The 23,993-nt window shown below is 31.4% G+C and overlaps 1 protein-coding gene across 22 annotated transcripts in view; it reads left to right on the top strand.

Moving 5' to 3' along the window:
• LOC148612462 (centaurin-gamma-1A-like) overlaps window positions 1-23,803 on the top strand; it is a 77,514-nt gene extending 53,711 nt beyond the window's left edge. For 18 of the 22 annotated variants that reach the window (XM_088593911.1, XM_088593933.1, XM_088593931.1 and 15 more), the window contains 12 exons: window positions 2,267-2,344; window positions 2,722-2,823; window positions 3,012-3,183; window positions 6,785-6,868; window positions 8,170-8,310; window positions 8,451-8,524; window positions 8,885-9,047; window positions 11,409-11,526; window positions 12,456-12,560; window positions 17,796-17,883; window positions 18,556-18,723; window positions 19,925-23,803. In XM_088593911.1, coding sequence (XP_088450037.1) covers window positions 2,267-2,344; window positions 2,722-2,823; window positions 3,012-3,183; window positions 6,785-6,868; window positions 8,170-8,310; window positions 8,451-8,524; window positions 8,885-9,047; window positions 11,409-11,526; window positions 12,456-12,560; window positions 17,796-17,883; window positions 18,556-18,723; window positions 19,925-20,122 — 1,491 coding nt within the window. In that variant the 3' untranslated portion in view covers window positions 20,123-23,803. The remainder of the gene's footprint in view (window positions 1-2,266; window positions 2,345-2,721; window positions 2,824-3,011; window positions 3,184-6,784; window positions 6,869-8,169; window positions 8,311-8,450; window positions 8,525-8,884; window positions 9,048-11,408; window positions 11,527-12,455; window positions 12,561-17,795; window positions 17,884-18,555; window positions 18,724-19,924) is intronic. The other 4 variants (XM_088593913.1, XM_088593912.1, XM_088593922.1 and 1 more) reach the window with 3 other exon arrangements.
• Window positions 23,804-23,993: the final 190 nt, after the last annotated feature.

Here is a 23,993-nt window from a genome sequence, read left to right as displayed (position 1 = left end):
CTTCCTGTTTGTTTGTTTACAGATATTGCCATCACTTGGCGTCTGTCCTCGTCGTCTGTCCTTGTTAACAATATTTCACAACTTTTCTCCTCTGACTCTTAAGTGGCTAGGTTTAGCTAAATTCTGACATAGGGTAAAAGTGTTCAGCATGAGATCTATCGGTGGACAAATTTTTGTTGTAATCTGTTCAGCTATATTGGAGCTATTGCTCTTTTTCAATGTTTTTTGCTATTTTTAATGTTATTTCTTTAAAAAATCTTCTCCTCAGTTACTACTTGACCAATTGAAACCAAACTTGGTATGAATGTTTCTTTGGGTATCCTGCATAGAACTATCGTGGGGATTTTTGATCTGTCGAAAAACATGGCTGTAGTTACTAAAAATAGAAAATTTTCACATTTATCTTCAAAACCGTTTTGTTTAGCTAAATTCTGGCATGGGGTAAAAGTGTTCAGCATGATGAGATCTGGCCATTTTTACTAAAAATTGAGGATTTATGGAAATAATCAAAAACAATGGGTTTAGCCAAATTTTCACATAGTAAAATTGATTAACATGGTGAGACAGACCTATGCCAAAATTTTCATAGAGATCTGTTGATCCATGTTGGAGTTATTGCCCTTGAAGAATAAAAAAAATAACTATAAGAGATTTATTTTATAATATGAAAACTGGTTAGATAACTGAGATGCTTTTAGTGACCATAGCACAGTAGGGTCAAGAGTCCAGCTTTAGAAAGCTAAAAAGACTATTTTTGGCAAGATGAGCAGTTCAGGCTCTCCAGAGACTCTAGATACTCTTTTCATTGTTTTGATGTGCCCAACAACAGGACTAAGTTAATTTTTTAATTTGGACAATTGGGATATCCGGCATTGTTCCGGAATTATGCAGCTGTACTGGACAAAAACTGGTACCAAAATAAACATACTCAAATTACAAACCTTTTGACCTTTCAAAAAGATCATAATCATAGATTATTTTCTCTAGTGACAACCGTTTCTCCCTTGCTCTCCACCATGTGATCTGCCATTCTACCCCAAAAGATCTTTACAATAAGTGAAGAAAATGTGTTGGAATTGAATTTAGAAGATCATCTAATAGGTGTCAGTCTTTTTTCTGATGTCAATAAATTATGGCATATGGTGCATTCTATTTCAATACCATAGGTTTCTGTTATACTTTTTATTGCATGTTTATAGTCACAATTTTTTTTTGCATGTTTATAAAGTCACAATTTTTTTTTGTTTTGTTCACTGATCTAACATTAAACATTTATTATTATATCTGGTACGAAGAACTTCCTGTTAAAGGATGCATGGTGCTTGTAGGTATTATCAAGTACTTAGCTCTGTTACATGTATATCTTCAGTAATATGTATCCCAATTTTACCTTAATCCCTAGCCTTATAGCTTAGAATTTTAATTTTTTCTACTTTCCTCTCCTAAAAATAAGTAGAAAAATGGCACTACCATGAAGACTGACAGTTGTGCATTTCATTAGATTATTTGTTAATTTAAAAGTTAGATTCCTTTCTCAAAGTAAAACTATAAACTTGTTTAACAACCCAGACCTACTGAATGACATGCATGATAAGATATTTTGCATGATTGGTATCTTGAAAGAATGTGTTAAGGGGTTGACAGTATTTATCCAAGGTTCAGAATTACTTGAATTCCTGTCATTAGTCATCTTTTCTAAAATTTTAACTCTATAAATATATTTAGTGAACTTTCCTAGAGTCATGCTAATTTTTATTGCAAAATTAGAATTTACTGTTTGATATGTATGATGTAAGTTCAACTTAGAATCCAAATATGAAATTTTGGGTAAATTTTCAACCCCTTCTTGTGACAAAACTTCTGTTGCTGACTTATGTGGATATCTTGTATTAGTGTGAGAGTGAGTCTATATGTTTTTTTAGCTTTTATATTGGCATTGGATAAATTTGTATTTAGTGAGACACAATAAATTTCTTGGGTAATAGAAAAAAATGTTATAGTTGATTGGTACAAAGCCACTTGGCTTTAGTATTAATGGTTATAGAAGCTTTTCAACAGCTTTGCTTCTATCCTACATTGTCCCTATTACAATTGTGCCAGTAACCTTATTTTGTCTTGATTTATCTTGAAAATGCTTTGTTTCAGATCAAATGCTTTCATATTAACATTTTGCAAAAAATGTTATTGTTTATTTATAAAGAATCTTTGGGCGGTTAGAAAGAAGAAATATACAAAACTGTAATTAAGTATCACGTGTCAATTTCAGCCAAGAGGTAAAGATGATGAAAAGAAAGTACCAGAGGGGGAAAAGTTAGGCAGTGGTAGAGCTATACCTCTTAAACAGGTAACAACTAAAACCTTAACCTGTGTCGAATGGTGATGTTTCATTGGTTATTAGGTTCCAGTGAATTATTGTTATGAAGAGAAAAGATTGGACGTCAGATTTTACTCAAATGATGTGACAGCAGGCTTGACTATTTGTTAAATCTGATTCCCTTCATGGTTTATTGTAAATAGGGAAATTATGATGTAAGCATATGACAAATAGAATGTATTTATACACAAATACTATGATTTTAAATGGAAAAGATGGGCTAAAGGATAACTTTATAACAACAGAATGTGAAGACTAACAAAAATGACAAAAAAGGATAAATGAATGAAAAACGAATTAATTAGTTTAAAACTTTGTGTAATTTAATTATTTAATTTTGTTTTCAGGGTTACTTGTACAAGAAGAGTCATGGATTGAATAAAGAATGGAAGAAAAAATATGTCACCCTCAGTGATGATGGAAGACTGTCTTATCATCCTAGTCTACATGTATGTCATCAGAGTCTGAATCAGTCAACATATTAGATAAACACATTTTGAATGTATAGTATATAGTTATTTGGTAAAGTTAAATGTTAATGTAGTTTGCTTGATAAAATTGAAGATTTTGAAATAGTTGAATCTAATCATGATGATCTCAGAGTCTTCTGATGATATGATAGTTCTGGATTTTGTAGGATTACATGGATGATGTTCATAAGAAAGAAATCTCATTAATGCATACAACAGTGAAAATACCAGGCCTTCGACCAAGAACTACGAAAACAATCCCAAATTACCCTGCTCAGCACCCCAACCAAGAAGCGAATGGGGGAATTAAAGGTGAAACTAATCATATTGTCAAAGGAGGTGTGTGTTGTCTTGCTTGTTAGATTTTTTAACTACTTTATGTCTGGCAAAACCAGTATACCTTAACTATTGATTTTAGAATAACTGTTTGTGTCTTGACTGTAATAAGTTTTGCATGATTTTTTGAATTTGTTAAGCACATCTGATGTACAGGATTTTTACCTCAGGGGCCCACATAGATGGATTCCATTTCAATGATATCTAGTTGTTCTTCATTTTTAACAAAGTAATTCTTATTTTACAGTATACAGTAATCATCCTTCTGTCACACATAGGTATCCTCATCTACTCGCATACCATTTAATTGATTTTTAGAAAGTTATAAAGGAATAATTGGTACTTTGTGCATCTTTTAATCTCCATCTATTGTGCACATGCTGTATTAATTTTTATGCCCCTGCAACAAACTGTTAGTTGGAGGGGGGGGAGCATATTAATTTACCTTTGTCCGTCTCTTCGTCTGTCTTTCAGGATTACACATGATCATGGCTTGTCCGGCTATCTCCACGTACAGTTATTGAACTACATCAAAATTATTTTACAGGATATTTTTACACATTTTGAAGGTGTACAGGGCCAAAGGATTTTAATTTTCATGAAATATTATGGAAATTGGTGATAGTTACACATAGTTTTTTTACTCAGAAATAGGGCTATATGGCTTGTCCGGCTATCTCCTCGTACAGTTTTTGAACTACATCTGAAATATTTTACAGGATATCTCTACACATGATGAAGGTATGCAGGGCCAAAGGATTTCGATTTTCATGAAATATTACAGAAATTGGTGAAAGTTTAGACTTACTTATTTTCGTCAAAAATCAGGCTATATGGCTTGTATGGCTATCTCTTTCTGTAGTTTTTGAACTACATCTAAAATATTTTTTGCAGGATGTTTCTACACATAATGATAGCATGCAAGGACCTAGGATCTTGATTTTCATGAAATATTACGGAACTAGCTGATAGTTCGACTGTTATTTTTGTCAGAAATATATCCTAAGCAGCAAAATTAGGGATTTGTTATGGGGAAGTATTAACATTTTTTATGTGTTCATTAATACGTCCATCAGTCCTCTTTTTCTCATTGCAACTAGTCTGACACTACCAAACAGAATTTCATGACACTATGTGGCAAGGATACAATATCTAGATATGCATATATTTAGGAATTTCTGATCCCCAAATTGATCCCCAGACCATGAGTAACACAAGTTTTTGAAGGATTTCTGAATCTGCAAACCATGTCTTCATACAAAAACAAACATGTTCCTAATTTGGCAAATCTAGCAAGGGGGGGGGGGCATCTTTAGTGTCTTACAGACACATTTTATTTACCAAAATAAAAAACAAAAAAAAAATCACTTTTTACAAATGAGGCGGGGGCTCCTGTGATAAACAGGGCTTCTAGTTTTTTTATTAGATTGACTTTAGGGTTTCTTTCAGTATAATTAACTTTTCTCAGCAAATACTTCCAACAGCCATTTGATATTTGTACATCTTCTTTAAAACTTTAATATGAATTAGTTTTTGGTTACATATACCGTATTTTCCGGACTATAAGTCTTTATAAGTCCTATTTTTTAAGTAAAGTGTCAGCCTCGACTTATCTTCCACTTTGGCTAATCTAAGGATTTTTTAAGAAAAATGTTCATCTACAATGCATTTCATTAGATTTGTTTAGTTCACTTTTGATTGCTTTAATTCAAAATTTTTAGTAAACTGAACTCAAACAGTCAAACCGTTGATTGAAAACGTATATTATTGATGATTGGGGGCGGTCCTTTATGAATGAATATGATGATGTTAATAAAAACTTTGAAACTTTTAAACCGTTAAAATATATAAAATATATAAACAAACTCTAGAAGATATGTTAACAAAACTCTGTTTTTACTTGTAAAACATTATCCAGTGTTTTTGAGTTGTCAGTCCTTTAATATGCAAATTTATACCCATTTATGGTATGTCGTAACACATTCGCATGTGGCTCAAATTATAATAAGTTAATATGTTATCCAAATAGCTAATTGCAACCAAATTTGCAGGTAACAATTATTTTTTTATTGTATTTCGTAATACCAGATAATATTGTTTACTAATTACCACTCGTAATTAGGACCAATTCATCAAACGAATTTCCTGCTTATTTCACACATGGGTGCCCACATTTGACATGTTTACAATTTTGTACTCCTGATGATCTAAGGCTTCAGAACCATTGACATGCCATTCAATAAAAAGTAATTGAACACGTGGACAAAGTACACTTTAACAAAAACACTGATATTAATTTAATTCAGAAATCTTATACTTAGTAACATTGCTGGAATAATATGCTGTTGAAAACAAACCGCTCAACTCTGATCTCCGCTGACACGTATGGTATAAATGCAGACGTCTGACCCTTGATTTATCTGCCAGATTTGACTTATCTATGTTTTTTTCGTTGATTTTGGTCAAAATTAGGCAATTCGACTTATACTCCACATTGATTTATAGTCCAGAAAATACGGTGCATATATTAAACTCAAGTATGAAATGGTAATTCTCATTAGTATATGTGTGCAAACATGTCATTAGGTGCATTTGAAGTTGAAGGGGGAAAGGGTATCCTTTATTGTGCTTTTGTCGCAGCCATTCTTGGTTTCTTTTAATACTATAAACAGATTAGTTTTCACAGTTGCTGATAAAAAATGATCAGCTTTATATTGTGTTCAAAATCGATTTCTTGGGTACTATTTTTCATGGTTTTCTGTTTATTGCAAAAATTAGTATGTTATAGTATTTGTTTATTAATTGTCCTTTGGTATCTTATGAAATTAAAGTAACTTATGTGAGAAACATTTTCATGTAAGGTTGATAATATGCAATCTAATTTTGAAAATATGGTAGTGATGTTGAATTGACCTAATGCTGCTGGTCATGTAACTTTTGGTCACATGATCAAAACAAAAACAGCTCAGAAACATTTTAATTTCAATAGTTACAGACATAAAGTAGTGGTTGTAGTTTGCTTGTATGTGTTGTTTTCAGTGTTTTGTTTATATTTTTGTATTAATAAGTTGAATTTAAGGGTCACATACTCAAAAAACGTTTTACCTTCATTTCTTTTGTAAGTTTTGAGTTATATATCATATATATATTTAATTGTTGAATTTAGTATTGTATCACTTTTAGCATGGATTATTTTGTTTTGATTTGTAGTGAATATCTCATTAATTCAATATTTTTGGTTCATTTTTTGTTTACCTAAAAAAAGGTTTTGTCAGTTTATTTTCTGTTGTAACAATGGAACCTTTTCTCTCTACGTCAATATCTATTTTACTGGTATCAAAGTATTGCTGATGTTTGAAACAAGTGTCTTCCATTGCTTGGAAAAATAGAATTAAAGTACTGAGTTCTGAGAGGTGAAGTAACTTTATCATCTCAGATTTAGACTTTGCTAGTTTGTTTTTATCTGATGCCTTTGCTGATTTAGGTCTTTGTGTGCTGTTTGGCACTGCTGGTTATTTTCCAGTTAACCATCATATATATATTTTCCTGGTTCCATTGTACCAATGTCTCTCTTGCATGTTGTGTTACCTGGCTTTATTTACAGGCAAATCCAACAAAGAGAATGTACAGTCGACAGGTTTTGATATCATAAGGCAGAATTCTAACCCTGATAACACACAACCTCAAGGTACACATTTAATGTATAAATCCTTTCATTTATCATACAAAGTTTTAGGGGAGTATAGGGTTTGTTATGTTTGTCTGATATAACATTTTCTGCAACTCTTCCTTTATTATTTCCTGCTTAACATGCAGAAAAATGAACAGATCAAGTACCACTAAAATTTTGGGTAAATTGAGGTGCTCTGGACAGGTATGCAGCTCCTGTATCTTGCTCATTAAAGGTCAACGTTTTTGACAAATTTCTTTTTTGAACATTATTAATGTCATACTATAAGTTGTGAATCACTTACTAATGTTATACATAGGTAGCATAGTCTATTTTGAACACTGATACATTGTATTATTGTCATTTAAGTGAAGTAATGGTGAGACCATAGTATTAATGAGATGTGTAGGGATAGAGATATCTTCAGTTATTCATTCCTTTGCATGTTTTTGCATGACTTCATTGCATGTGGCCATATTCATGTTGTACTGTATTGGCATAACCTTGCCATCATGTTCTATAGACATTTAGTTTCCATTTAAGTATGTGTGTAAATAAATTCAAATCATTCTTTACCTTGAAAGACTGTTTGGTATTGATGTTGAAGGGAGTGACTCCTGTAAATATTTAGATGATTATATGAGATCCTAATATCTAAATATTTTTTTCATGGAAAATTATAAGTCTTCATTAAACAATAATAGGAGCCCAAGTATGACACATAAAACATGTATTATTTGTGGTTGGTTTTTTTTTTTTTTGTTTTTGTTTTTTAAACTGGTATTATTTAAGGTTGGACAAATAAAACTGGTATTTATAGTTTTTTTTCTTTAGATAAGTCATTAGCAGAGACAGTTGACTTTTCAAACTTCTGCTAAGTTGTCAAAAAGTACATGTATATATTTTTGCATTACAGAAGATGTACCAGAAACAATAGTCATGCTGTAACCAAAAGAAAAAAAAAATTACGTTAAACACTTGTTCATAAGAAAATACAGCATATTTTTTTTTTTTTGGGGGGGTGGGGGGGGGGGGGGGTAATTCTCTTACAGTATTTCTAGTTTTATAATAGTTATATGTTATATATTCACTGTTCAACATCAACATGAGAAGTGATATAATAGTTTAACATACTAAAAACCATTTCTGTTCTGTTCAAAATTCCATTTATACTGATGTAATCTTGATTATATTCTATAGTATTTCAGATACTGAAGTAATCATGATATTTTTTCTATAATATTTCAGATAGGCATACATTTTAGGTCAACCACACGGATATCGGAGTAAGTATTCACCATTGATATTTTCTGTTTCAGGTATACCCAATGGTGACAGTATGAAACTGGGTGTAAATGGCAATAGTGTGGGTTCAAAGATTGAAACTCCTAATGTGAAGAAGAGACATCGGAGAGCAAAGAGTGGGGGTATTAAAAGTGTTGGTCCAGGTGATGGTGATGGTAAATATAATCAATTACTTTTGTTTGTAGTGTGTAAGTTGTACTGTTGTTTCAGATTTATTTGTAGTCTGTAAATTGTACATATTCTACATTTATTTGTAGTATGTAATTTGTACAACGATATTTTTCCCTATTTTCAGACTCAGATGGTTATGAATTTGTTATTATTTCATTAGAAAACAAGCAGTGGCACTTTGAGGCAACAAATTGTGATGTAAGTAAAGTAAAATAAGGAATTCAGTTATGGATGTCTTTGCTAATAAATATTTATTTTTTTCCTAAAAAAAAAAAAAACTACCAAAATAAAGTTATTGTACATGTATATGACTATGGTTTTTTTTTTTGCCTTGCTAGATTATTTTCATAATTATGGACTTATTTCTTAACTAAAAGTTGCTGATATATATTATTAGAAAGCAATAAACAGACTAGTTACTTATTAATGTTGGATATTACCTTAAAGATGTAAAATTTTGTAACACACATGAAATGCTTAATAGTAATTATCAACATTTTTACTTGTTAATAGCATTTTAGACAAAACATACATTTAGAATTATGCTTGTTATTTCAGGAGAGGGATGATTGGGTGAATGCAATAGAACAACAAATACTCAACTGTCTGCAAGGCAATGAAAGTAGTAAATCCAAAAAGCAGTCAACAGCTGACCCTGCTGGAGTACAGTCAATACGCAGTGTTAGGGGAAATAATGTATGTGCTGACTGTGGAACATCAAGTAAGTATCTTTAGTACCCAAACCATCCGTTGTACTATATTTTTCCACGTCACACAAGTGAAATGTTACACACTTATCTAAACATGTAGTGCCTGTACTGATATTGTCAGTGTTTTTAATTGGGGAAAAAACCATAAAAGATTCGGATCTGTGTTTTTTTGTTTTTGTTTTTTTTTTTTTTTTAGAAAACCATAATTTTTTTTCCAACTAAAATCAACTGAATCATTTCAAATTAATTATGTAAAGCTTTCATACACAATCTATATCATTTTTGTCTCCTAAGTATAACATGCAAATGACGTAGACTTTGTTATGTAATCTGTAACTGTTTCTGAATAAGAAGTAATAGTGAATTCTGTGGGTTTTTGACATGCCAGAATCACCTCTTGTCTGATTTTTAGCTCGCCTGGCCAAAGGCCATATGAGCTATTGCCATCACTTGGTATCCGTCGTCATCGTTGTCCGTCGTCAACTATTATACAAAACTCTTCTCCTCTGAAACTTCTCGACTGATTAGAACCAAGCTTGGTATAAATGTTCCTTGGGATATCCTGCATAGAACTGATGTGGGGATTGTTGATTCGTAAAAAAACATGGCAGCCATGACTAAAAATAGAACACAGGGCTCAGACAATAGTATTTCACATATTTCTTCAAAACCGTTAGGTTTTGCTACATGCTGACAGGTTAAAAGTGTTTAGCATGATGAGATCTGTTTCTTGTCAAATTTTGGTTTTAATCCGTTAATGTTATTTCTTTCAAAAATCTTCTTCTCTGACACTACTTGACCAATTGAAACCAAATTTGTTATGAATGTTCCTTGGGGTAGCCTGCATAGAACTGTTGTGGGGATTTTTGATCTGTCGAAAATCATGGCTGCCGTTACTAAAAATAGAACATAGGGGTCAGACAGTGGATTTTTGCATATATCTCCAAAACCATTAGGTTTAGCTAAATTCTGACACAAGTAAGAGTGTTTAGCATGATGAGATTTATTTCTTGTCAAATTTTGGTTTTAATCTGTTAAGCCATGTTGGAATTACTGCCCTTTTTCAACGATTTTTTGCTATTTTTTATGTTATTTCTTTTCAAAAATCTTCTTCTCAGACACTAATTGAAACCAATGTGGGGATTTTTGATTAGTCAAAAAACATGGTCGCTGTTACTGAAAGTAGAACATAGCGGTCAGACTGTAGTTTTTTGCATATATCTCAAAAACCGTTAGGTTTAGGCAAATTCTTTCAAAAGCTGAAATGATCCTTATTATTAGAACTACAAAAGTCTTCAGGGATAAAAGTTGTCAGATGACTCCTTGTAAGAGTTATTGCCCTTGAAAGGGGAAAAATGACAAAACTATGATAGATTAAAAGAAACTTTCAGTTGTTGAAATGATCCTTATGATCAGCTCTACCAAAGACTTCTTGAGTCAAAATTGTTGGACATCTTCTTGTTAAATTTATTGCCTTTGAAAGGCAAAATTCAACTAGATGTTCGATTGTGGCTCCTGGGAGCCTCTTGTTATATAGACTGTTCTTAAGTTTTGCATAAATTTAGATTTTGTTTGATCAATTGAATAGGGGGTTAATTTAAATTCTTGAATTATTGGGGTTCTTTGGTTATAGTCTTACCATTCCAGAATTTTTTTTAAAACAGGTTCTGGAATGTTTTTTTTTTTTTTTAGTTTTTGATTATTTCATCTGATCTAGCATTGATAAAAATGGCTGCACCCAGTATCCATTGGCAAAAAGACAAAAAGTTAAACACAATCAACAATTCTGGAAAGAGTATAGTCAGTTTTATCCCTGCTTTACAGTATCTGTTCTTGCAAGCTATGCATTGTGTAAAATCTGTTCAAATGACATTTCCTTAGCTCACTGTGGAAAGGGAGACTTGGCCAAAAGTATGGTGATTTGTCCTTTACTAATAGGAAAATAACCTTTTCTTTCACCACTGACAATGGCACTCAAGTGATTAAATCTGAGATGACATCCACCAAATTCCCTAAACAAAACAATCTGCCTTTATCAGTGGTAGAAATGGCTGGAAGGATATGTTACTCTGATAATTGATTTTGGTTAATTTCATGGTAGAAAAATAGATAATTGAAAATCTACATTTAATGTCAGGATTATGCCTGAATGTACGATTTTGCTCCATTTTTCCCAGAGCTTCAGACTCCTGGCATCAGTTTCACAAAAAGTCGTAAGTGTGAAATTGATCGTAAGTCATGACATCACAATGCTATTTTAGTTTATGATGTCATTACTTACGATCAACTTTACTCTCACGACTTTTTGTGAAATCGAGACCTGGACCCTAAGAGACCTTATTTGCCTAAATTTTGATATTGTATTTTTTCAGACCCTGACTGGGCTAGTCTGAATTTAGGTACCCTTATCTGTATAGAATGCTCAGGGATCCATAGGAATTTGGGAACACATTTATCTAGAGTTCGATCTTTAGATTTAGATGAATGGCCGTAAGTATCAACATAATTATATCTATTATAAGACTTCCTGTAAATTTTAATATTTTGTTACTTCAGTTATCAATTAGAAATGTGTCAATAATATAAGTTATAAGCTCCCATGTGACTGTCATTAGTTAATTAGATAATCAGTAAATTCTGTGGGAAGGTAAGGCATATGCTGAATCCCTCCAACAGATCTACTGTCTAAATAATCATAGATGGTTATGGGAGCTTATAACATTTTTGTATGACTTTGCTTATCTTTATTGGGGGGATTGTGGGGAAATAAATTAACCTTTGTATCGAACTATTTTTCTTCGAAGTTTTTTGGAAATTATTCAGTGGTTATTGGGTGAAATCTATCTTTTGTCTTGGCATCCAGGTCAAATGTATACACTGGCAAGTGGCGTGATTGAACTATCTTGTCATGACATTTAGGTCAAATTGTTTGAAAGTGCTTACTTAGCATGTGTTATTTCATTGTTAATGCTGTATTAGTCTTGACATTACTCTCTGGCAGATGGATTTTCCTGTTAATGGTCATTTGCATATTGTTTATTCAAATATTTTCAACAAGGGGTATGGATTTTCTGTGTATCTTCATTTGCATATTGCTGCTTCTGTTATTTGGTCAAATGGTTTTATCCAATCACGATTGGTCAATGCAACACAAAATCGTACAATTTGATTTTGCATTGTAGTATTAAGAAATGTCTTTAATCTATAAATCTCATTATACTAATATTGATTTGTGTTGCTGTTATGCAAATAGTATTGAATGTAAACAAAAGTAGTATTTGTATCTGTTTAATATAAGATTTAATAAGATGCATATTTTGGGTACGGAGTTGTTCACAAACTATTTCTCCATGAAGTAAATGTTTTTGAAGAGTAATTATACCTTAAAGATCAAAATATTTTAATTTCTTATATTTCAGTCCTGACCTTATGCGTGTAATGATGTCAATAGGAAATAATACAGCAAATAGTGTTTGGGAAGCCAATATTAAAGGCAGGCAAAAAGTTTCATCTTCATCTTCGAGGTAATTATCACATTAGTAATATAAATAGTAAAATCACTTATAATAATAAATAAAACTTTATTTCACAACAGTAGCACAGGTAGTAAAACACCCAAGGCCCTCAAAATTAACAAATAAAAAATTCAATGATGCTTTTAAAAAAAGAAGTACAGTAAATACCCACTAACATACATGTACAGTAAATACCCATTATGACATATATGTATGGTAAATACCCACTATAACATACATGTACAGTAAATACCCAGTAACATACATGTATAGTAAATACCCACTAAAACATACATGTATGGTAAATACCCAGTAACATACATGTACAGTAAATACCCACTATAACATGCATGTACAGTAAATACTCACTAACCTACTTGTACAGTAAATACCCACTAAGGGCTGTTCCAGTAAAACATACATGGACCTGGGGACGGCATTTTAAAAAAAATATATACTTGGTTGTGGGTTGGTGGAAAATGCATCAATGGCATGGTACTGGGCTTCGAAATTTGCTTCTGTGAGTGGTTGTTGGGAAAATGAAGGAACATTCTGTTGAAAGTTGTTTTTTACTTTCTCGAAATGGTCCAAAATGAATCCCTGTCATTGTATAAACCTTTAGTATAGTTGAGTTACGCGCTTTTGTTGCCGGAAGTTCGCACCGTTTTTACAGGTGTTCCGCCCGGAAATCGCCCCGTATTTGTTTTGACATTATTCTTCCGGTATTCTCAGGGTTTTGCCTCGGAGCAATGGTGCGACCCGAGAGGCCCGAACATCAGAAAAGATGTCAACTTCCGTCGTTTGTTGATGTGGTTCATAAGTGTTCCTCATCTCTCGATTTTTATGTAGATTAGACTGTTGGTTTTCTGATTTGGATAGTTTTACACTAGTAATTTTTTGGCCCTTTATAGCTTACTTTTCAGTGTGATCCAAGGCTCTGTCACAATCCATGTTGAAGATCGTACTTAGACTTATTATTATGGTTTATACTTTAAATAAATTGTGACTTGGATTGAGAGTTGTCTCATTGGCACTCATATCACATCTTATATCTATTCAGTGTGTCTAAATTATCATCAAAGCAACTCTTCCACAATTAAACTTCTTTTGAAACTGGATTTGAACAGTTGTTAAATCACTATGTAGTCATTGCATATTGATATCAAGAATAACCCATTCCAAAACTTCAAAATGAAAGGGTATGGGTTATGGAGTGAATGTGTCGGCGACTAAAACACCAAATTATCAAAGAACAGGGCTTTTACTTCTGTTCTTCCTCTTAGAAATTGTCAGAGAGTCTACAACAAGACAAAATTTCCATACCCTTGAACAAGATAGCCCTCAGTGTGCAAATGAGCAGAATTTTCCATATTGATCAATATTACTTTATACTCTCTTGTTCCTCACCTGCATAGAGTGCATGCAAACTTGAGTGATGCTTAAATACAGCAGATTTCCAGCTGAAAGTGCTAGGTGTACAAGAACTGAAGTTTTCTTGAAATCATTGATCCCCGATAAAACAAATGAATTTTAGGAAACTTCACACATTTATCAAGGCAATCATATTGGATACACACAGAAATTTCAACTGGTTAGATGAGATACAGTCACTGTTGTACAGTGTGGATCAATAAAACTTCTGCATTGTCTTCTATTTCTCTTCACATACCAAATATCATCGACCTGTGATATGAAGTGGTTGTTGAAAATTTGCTATGGACAAATACTCTCACAATTGCGAATACCAGAAAGGTAATCCCTATTTTCTGGCCTTCTTCGAATTTGCTCTTAGACAAGACAAAAATCAAGATTTAGCTATGCATTGAAAAGAGGATATGTGTGCATAAAAATGAATGTTAATATATGAAATGATTTTAAATTACAGATATGTGAATGCACAATAGGTAAAAGCATAAGTCTATACATGAGTATGTGCAACTTGCAAGAAATAGGCAAAACAGCAAATATATATGTTTTTAATCACTGTCTTAGCTAGGCAAAATGGAGGGTGCAGTGCCCCGCCCCTCTGCCATATTACCCCCTTAGTGTCCATTTATAATTATCTAAAGATTACACTCTTGTGTCACCTTCATTTACCATATCTTGTCATAATTAACCCTCAGGTATACCTCAGGTAATTATTGGTGATCATTCAGCTGATCAGGGTTGTTGGATGATAATCATTTACAAGTAGAAATTGGATCCCAATTGGATCTATCACCATTTCATGGTCAGCCAATCATTGGTTAATAATTATTTTCTTTTGTACAATTAATTTTTAAAATATTTTCAAGTTGACAGGTCTATGTTATGTAGAACCATGGGTGTAAATAATTGCATGTTTGTTCATTCAATATGTCAGTTATCTCTGTCAGTTCAATTCTTTTTAAAATTTTCTATATCGTCAACAGTACAGGTAATTTTTCAAAAATTATAATTACATTAGTTAGAGAAAATAATATGATTTTGAAATTGAATTGGAGCAATATTGAATATTTGTTGCATTTCGTGCAACATTTTGCCTCATAGTATGTCATAAATGTTAAGAATCACTTGCCCTTAATCTCCTTTATGGTGTGATAGTATACTTTAAATTCTACAAAAGCAATGTTAATTTTTGTCTACGCATCATTCTTGTATTATTTAATAAGAATACATACATACAAGAAAAACAAAAAAATGAATAAAGATATTTCTGATTTAATGGAAAAATAAATTAAAAAAAAAACTTCAAATACATCAATGTTCCTTTTTGGTTGAAAAAACATGCTACATGTTAAAGTGCCCTCTTCCCTGCACACCCTCTATTTTCAAATCCTAGCTAGAACACTGATTATGTGTAAATGGAATGAAGCATTCATAAAATGATGCAATGTCTTGCTATTATCTGTATGAAATACATGTATGTCACATACAGCTGAAATATATAAAAAATTAAAGAATCACCATGGGAATACTGTTAAAGAATATATATGAATTTTAATGTACAGATAAATGAATGCAAGCAGTAAAAGCACTAGTCTATACATGAATATGTGCAACATGCAAGTGATAGGCAAAACTACAGAATATGTATAAATGAAATGAAGCATTCATGAAATCATGCTATGTCTTGCTATTATGTTGGTGCCTATAAAACTTGGGTTTTTTCCTCTATGGGTGGGTAGGAGTGGAAAAATATCGCTTCTATGGGAGGTTACCCCAATTTTCAAGTGCCTTCCCCCCCCCCCGTCCCATGTATGTTTTACTGGAACAGCCCTAACCTACATGTACAGTAAATACCCACTATAACATATACAGTAAATACCCACTAACCTACATGTACGGTAAATACCCACTATAACATACATGTACAGTAAATACCCACTATAACATACATGTACAGTAAATACCCATAATGACATACATGTACATGTATGGTAAATACCCACTAACCTACATGTACAGTAAATACCCATGATGACATACATGTATTGTAAATACCCACTAACATACATGTACAGTAAATAGAACATCAATTCTGATTGCTGAGTAAATAGCAACATAGCCTGTTTTTTTAAAATTGGGCAGTTTTTGTTTTGGAATTTACATTTGTTGTTAGGTTGTTCCATGGAGCTGGACCACAGTAACTGATGGACCTTTTTGTGAAGTTGAGTGTTTGTTTGGGGAATTGATCAATATTTTCAATTATATTTTGTATTTGGAAAAAAAAATTCAATTCCTGACTACATTTGTCAATTAGATTACAGAAATCTCGTATGGTTTTTGAGTTATAAGGGGTCAAATGAGTCACACCCCAAAATTTTTGGTATGATTTTGAAAATGTTGAATTGAATTTTAGATTTTGTGCTATATTGTGTCCAAACCAGTTGTGTCCATATTGAAAAGTAAGTCTCTATACTAAAATAATATTGTGTCCACACCTGCCCCCACTGTTAAAGGCTTGAACACTGCAGTTATATTATCCTTTGCTCAAAAGCTCTTTGTTTATACATTTAAAAATCAGAATGCATATGTGATATATAATCCTGTTTTCAACTGTTATCTAATTAAATTGTTTGAACAAGGTTGCAGATGGTACCAGGAAATCTGTATCAAAGATTAGTCTTGTAGACCATTTTTTGTAGTTTTATAATATGGTCCAGACTACAATTTCCCCAAACGATTGTATAGTATTTATTAAGCAGTAAATTATAACTGGAATAAAATGTTGTCTTCTTGAATCAAGATTTATAAATGTCTTTTTCTCAGATAGATGATGCTGCAAAAATATTATTTTTTACAGTATACTAATTTTCGTTATATTTGCAGTGAACATAAAGGCGTAAAGCAAAGTATCTGAGAAATTGATTTATTTTACACTAAATAAGGTTTATCCTTTTTTTTATTTGCAAAAATTGATGCACACGAATATATTCACTTAACAAAATCCGCAAAAATTAATAAACATGAAAATTACTACGTTTACAGTAATTGGACTGGAGATTTTTTAACATACATGTGTACGTCATCATCCAGGATGATAGAGGATCTCTCATCACTCCTAGTAATTTTTCACAGTTTGAATGCTAATCAGAGTATATGAATGAACATTTGTTTGTGACACATTTTTTGTATGGTTCCAATTAACAAAAACTTTGGTATAGTGCAGTTTATAAACATCTTATTACTTTTGCACTTACTTAAGTAGCAGTCTTTGTAAGAATCATGCAAATTCTGCCCTCATATTTTTTAAGCCCAACTCCTCTTAAAGCACTCAATGGATTTGGACAAAATCATACTGGAAGTTAATTATATATTAACATGAAGGAATGAGAGGGGTATACTGTTTTACCCTTGCCCATGTTTCTGTCCATAACATTTTTTTCCAACAGTTTTCTCAGCATCTACTCATCACAGTGACTAAAAATTTTAATATATTCTTCTGCAGTATGCCATTTGATGGGATTCATTTTTGAAATTAGACAACAACTTCCTTTTTATTGAATACTTTATTTTCCTTATTGAAAGCAGGGGTATCACTAATGAGCCATCACCCACAGATTTCTTGTTATTACTACTTTGATAAGTAGTATATTATAGGCAATTTTCCATGCTGCTGGATTTCAACTTCCTGTTTAAGAGAGTTTGGGTATACACAGCACACCTCACCTATATGTGCAACATAATTATTTCATTTGAAAGAATAGAATAGAGAGACTTGCTGGGCTGACTTGCATTTATTCAGATTACTTTAAATTTCAGAGAAGAAAAAGAACGGTGGATTAGATGTAAATATGAAACAAAAGAGTTTCTTCCTCCTGCTCCTTATATAGATATTCCTTTGAATCAGGTATGTGTTAGCTGTAACAAAGTCTTCAAAAATTCTTATCCATGACATTCAAGATTCTTTTTACAGCACACTAAAGGTAAATTGATGAAAGCCTTTGTTCCTTTTATGATGGATTCATGTTCATGTAAATTACCTTAAAAGTAAAATTTTTGGAACTTAATAATCAGTGTAGAAATATACAAGTATTTGTCGCATCATGTATTTATAGGTAGTAGCCACCATTGTATTTGATAGGTATTAGTTTTCATCGTTTTCATAAAGCAGTGGATCAGAAGTGTATAAAACAGACGAATGAAAGTACATACCTTAAATGTTTCCAGTATTCCCTCCAATCATTGCAGCTGTAATAAAACTTGAATAAGAAAAAAAGTCCTGAAAATAGGTATGACATGCGCTAAGGAAAAGGGAGGGTTTGCGTGCTGTAAAACCCAGATATAACCCAACAAGACGTTTGCAATGCCTATACCAAGTCAGGACCATTGCGGTACCAGCTGCTTTGGTGGTGTAATATCCATTTTGCTAGATTTATTTTGGACTTGACTTAATTATGGATCAGATTAGTGTTTGGTAATTTGATTGTCACACTTATTCACAGAAAGTTATTTTAAGCAATTGTACTTAAAACACATTTAAATAAGGTTATTTATAATATCTTCTTGTTTTGATTTATAGCAATTGATAGATGCATTAGTTAGAGAAGATATACGTAATATAATTCTGGTATTAGGACACAGTCATTCTGATGATATCAATGCCCCCTACAGTAAAGAAGATGGACGAACAGCACTTCATATAGCAGCTGCCTTAGGGAATGTCGTATTTGTACAATTATTGTTATGGGTAAGCATCCTACTTAGTTGATTATTGTATATTTACTACTTTGCCTACACTTATATGAACTTCAATAAGTTCAATTACAGCTGCAGATTTTGGATTTTTCAGGGTTTGTGAAAAAAAAATACTTTAATTGTATCAGCTTAGAGTTGCAAATGCATGTAACAAAATATGATTTGCAGGCATAGTTTTTCTTCTTGGTTAATGTATCACAGTGCCAGTTCTCTTACTTCCCGATGAATTATTTCAAAAGATTTATTCACTCTCAAATCGTATTTGGTGATTACAACTTAAAACTTACCATCAGGTGAATCAAAGTTAGTTTCTGTTTATTTCCATTATGATAAAATACTAAAAATATACTTAACTATATGGGAAATATTCTGTTCTTTTATTTTACCTGACTGTACATTGTCTGTATGGCTGTTTGTCTACCCACATCTCTTAAACTCCTCCTAAATTGCTGAAGGGACTGATAAAATTATCAGGGATGATTTTTTCTGTTTTTATTTAGCCAAATTCCGCTATTTCAATCCAGATTTTACCCTTATGATTCTTGTTTATTTTTGCTGTATATTTACTTAGATTTTGCCAATTTCAGCTTTGTTTGTTGTCCCCGTAAAATCATCCCTGATATATATGGGAAGGTTGAATATCAAATGTAAATGTGCATGAAGGAATATAATTACCATTAGAGAGGACTTCAAAAGGAAATGTCCAAATTAAGGGTTTTACATTTCTAAACCTCTCAAGTACAACAACTACTTAACTGCTACAGAGATTTTGATAAAATAGAATTGGAAAGTTTGGTATAAGGAGAAAATATAAAAGATTAACATTCAGTTTCAACATTTAAGAAAAAAAGTTCTAAATTATATGGGAAATGCAAATTTATGATTACAGTTTTATTTTGCAGCATATAATCTTTGAAATGGATTGTGTATGCTACTATTTTCACAATAATCAAAAACCTTCAGTGCTAAAAGCACTTTGACTCTCCATTTTGTCTGACATATAGTTTTACCATGTTTTTATTTGGTGAAAATTGGGTATTCATGACTATATGTAGACATCCTGATTTCTACAGGAAACTAAGTGGAAAATCATTTTGCTTTTCAATAACAAGACAAAAATTTGTTATTAGGTACTCTCCAATTACTTATAGCAGTTTTATTTGATTAATAACTTTGATATTCTAACTTTACAGTACTGTGCCAATGTAAAAGTTGTTGATCATGAAGGAAGGAATGCTTTATGGTATGCCAAGAGTTCAGGATCATCAGAATGTGTTGAACTTTTAACCACCAATGGTTGTCCAGAACATCCTACCTTGCCAAGACGACGGACTAGTGTTCAAGCCGGAAAAAATGATGTTTTTGAAAAATTGCCAGCTAGTGTTATTTGATTTGTTAAAGTGTTTGTTAGGCTTATTTAATGATTAACAATCATAAAGTGCTGTGATGAAAAGCTTATTTCTTGGGTTACTTTAGTTATTAGACATGTAATCTGTTGTAACTAATAATTTAAAGTAAATCAATTCAATTATAAATTGTTGGCTTAAACATTGATAGGTCTTACCAATGAATTGTTGGTCTGGATACTTTTGAAATTAGATATTTTCATTGGTTAATTTCCAACCCAATTTTTTTTTAATTGAAGTTAAAATATGAAATAATCAAATGAAGCTAGTTTCTGACTGGTTGTGTAACATATTGCGACAGCTTTTCTAATAGTTGATTTACTTTTTAACTTTATAACTTTATTTAATCCAACAACATATTTTAATGCAACAAGTAACCCAGTTGATAAGTATCCTGAAGTATATGATTTGTCAGGGGTCAGTGCAAAATTGTGCAATTAGTCATTGTATGATTGTATATAACATTATTTATGTCATTAAATCCATTAGTATTTATAGAACAGTTCTCATTCATTCTCATTCATTTACTAACTAGAAATCAGATTTAACCTTGATAATAATTCCAAAATATCTTAATTTCTTTTTCTTAGCAGTTAATACTGTGCAATTAGTTCTTAAACCTTTTCTTTCGAGAGTATAATGTGTCTTGTGCCTTTGTGACATTTAATCTTTGTTGTGTTTAGGTATTTAAGGTTGTATTTATAGATCCATATTTAGAAGAATGACGTATCTATATATCTATGCACCTAAACAACTTATATTAGTCAGCAGTTCAGAATAAGAAGGTTGTTCGATATTTTGTTTGGTTCTCAATACAACTGAGTGGAAGCTTGTAGCATCATATTAGTACCTTATCTGCAATATTTTAATGCCACACTACTGACAAATCATATATAAAATGATTTGCATATTTGACTGTTTTTACTGCATATCAATGTTTTTATTCTATTTTAAACTATTTATATACCTGCCATATTTATTGTAAGTTGTACTAAATCCAGATGTTTTATCAAAGATGATTTATTTTACTTTTATATCCTATAAACCAGAAGTAGTGAAACTGGAATCAGATTATAGTTGAACTTGGTGGAAATTGTAAAAAGATTTAGAAATTTCAAGCTTCTGCTGAGAATAAATTTTTAACTTTCAAGACTTAAGAAATATGATAGCCAATTGCATACAGAGATGTGTATTTGCGCACTTGTTTATGGCAAAATTTTATTTTTAAGTGACCAATTTTTAAAAAATAAATCCTATTCCATAAGGAGTTTTTGATATACTGACAACTTCACACAGAATTTTGACTAACATGAAAAAAGTAAATGAACACATTGTAAACAGTGATTGGAGATATCAACACCTGGTATAATAATATCTGAAATGTGAAATATATTTGTTTGATCAAAGTTATAAAGTAGTATTGTTAGGAAAATTGTGGCAATGTATATCAAGTAACTGATTAAGATTTGAAACTTAAGTTGAGTCATTAAAGTAATTATTTAAGTCACTTTAAGTGCATAGATGTCAACTTTCTAGTCACATAAGACCAGGGCAAAAACTTGTTGAATATTCATGGTTTATTCAAAACTGGGAAAACTGGAAATAGTTACATGTACATTTTATATAAGATACCCCAGACTATAAGAGGAAAACCATTTCATTTTAATCACAGTGTAATACATAGTGAATATACATGGGTTGGTTTCTTTTTTATTTTTTCTGTTATTTTTTTTTCTTTTTAAATAATCCACTTAGTGTCAAGCATATTTCACATATGTCTTTTTTCTTGATGAAAATGACAATTTTTTCAGTAAAATATTTTTTGTATGAAGTTAAATGTTGATAGGATTCTGAATGAATGAGGTTAAGTTCCTTGTTCTAGCTTTACCATTCAATAAGATTTAGGATTTGAAATTAAGTGCCCCTGAGTTGTAATAAAATTCTTAATAAATAATTCTAATGAACTGAGGAGTCTTGTTGATTGTTCTTAGAAATGTGGGAAACTAGATAATTATTTTTGTTGTTGAGATTGTTTTCTTGTTACAAGGAAATCCATTTCAATGTTGTTTTAAATAATATAGATTTGAATAATCAGATAAATTTGATATTAATAAAAAAAAATCTAGAAACTGTAGTCCATTACAAAAGAATTTATAAATAAATTATATATAATAGCAAGCATCAGCTGGTAATTACAAGGAAATTATATTGATCTGTCAGAAACACATTCACTGCCATTTAAAATATCTGAGAATAATAAGTTTATTTTTTTGTGCAATTAAATACAAACAATAATTGTTAGTGTCAATTTTGTATACGGCATTGTTCATATTTTCAGAGGTGTAATTATAGAACTACCATAGATTCAATAAATTACGTCCCAAAAATAGTCCATGAAATCCATTCATACTGTTATTTTATTAATCATAAAGGATGATATGAAGCAATTTATATTTATGCAATAATGAATTATTGTTGATTGGGGAAAAAACATAGGAGAGCAATTAGAGAATATTTGAGTGCATTTTGAAATTAATCAATGGACATTTGAGCACATTAAAATTTTATTTGAGGCTGTATGATGTTACAGGGCTGTTATCATTACATGTTTTAGTGTATACACAATAACTTGAATATAAGTGGAAGAATTTCTTAGAATGGAGACAGACATTGTTTTGGGGGTTATGATTTGATCCATTTAGGAATTTCAGGACTAAAGGGGCCGTTGATAGTGCCCACTCAATAATGGGTATCAGTATATAACATTCCAATGCTTCAAGTCAATGGGGACATAAATTTATTATTTACTTTTGATTATACCATTCACTAACAAAGATTTTTACTCATTTGGCCTGTAACTCAAAAACCTTTCCTTTCCTGACAGAGAGAAATTGTAAATGAAAAACTACATCATGCATAATGATAAAGCCTTCTATTTGTTCTACAAAATGTGCTCAAATGTTCATCCCCAATTGTTTTCATACAAATTGTATTTTCCTTTGTTTAAAACTTTTTTTTTAAAAGTTGTCTTGTTAGACATTACTTTAGATATGTGTATAATATGTATGACTTCTGAAGTCTTCACAATTTATCTCTTACACAAAATGAATGAGCATTTTTTGCTGTATTTGGTATCTCATTTATTGAATTGCTTCCATCATTTTCTAATTTTAAAATCACCTTGTATCAAAAGAAAAAAAAGCAAGACTGGTTTTTAATTGTATTGTGTAGAAGTACCTGCCCAATTAACTGACCTAAAAAGTTAATGGTATATTCATAGATTAAACTGATATCAAACATTTATCTATATTAATCTATAAGAATACTCAATATAGGTTGTTCATTTGTCTCTAGTAAATCTTTTATAACAGAAATGGCAATGCTTTTTGTTTTCATTTTGTGGAACTGTTAGTCTCATTTGTATAACAGTATAGAATTTGTACATTACAAGGTTGTAAACATTTACTGATCTGATATGTGTGGCTGTTGTATGGATTTGTGTAAATGATGTAGTATGCTTTAATGTATGATGAGTGATGAATACATAATTTGCCAGATGTACAAGAGTGTAATATTAAGATCAGCCTGAGTATTCTTTTAATTTAATTGTGTAAACATGAAAAAGAGAAGCATTATCTGTAATGTTGAATAAAATACAGAACCAGAGTTATCTTTATTCTCCTTTAAGGTTGTCTCATATATCATAAGTAGTTTAACATACTCTCTTTCTAGATTAGACATATTATGGTATGGTCTGTCCATCTTTCATACTTTGCATATTAACTCAAAAATGTGTCTGTCAATTTTTGTGAAAATGTGGTTAATTGTTAAGTTTTGGTGAAGTGAGCTCCCTTCT

This window comes from Perna viridis, chromosome 7 (genome assembly GCF_037379345.1).
Source record: "Perna viridis isolate PV_CMFRI_1.1 ecotype Kerala chromosome 7, ASM3737934v1, whole genome shotgun sequence".
NCBI lineage: Eukaryota > Metazoa > Mollusca > Bivalvia > Mytilida > Mytilidae > Perna > Perna viridis.
The sequence above is the reverse complement of the archived record's forward strand: the minus strand, read 5'-3'. Positions and strand labels throughout refer to the sequence as shown.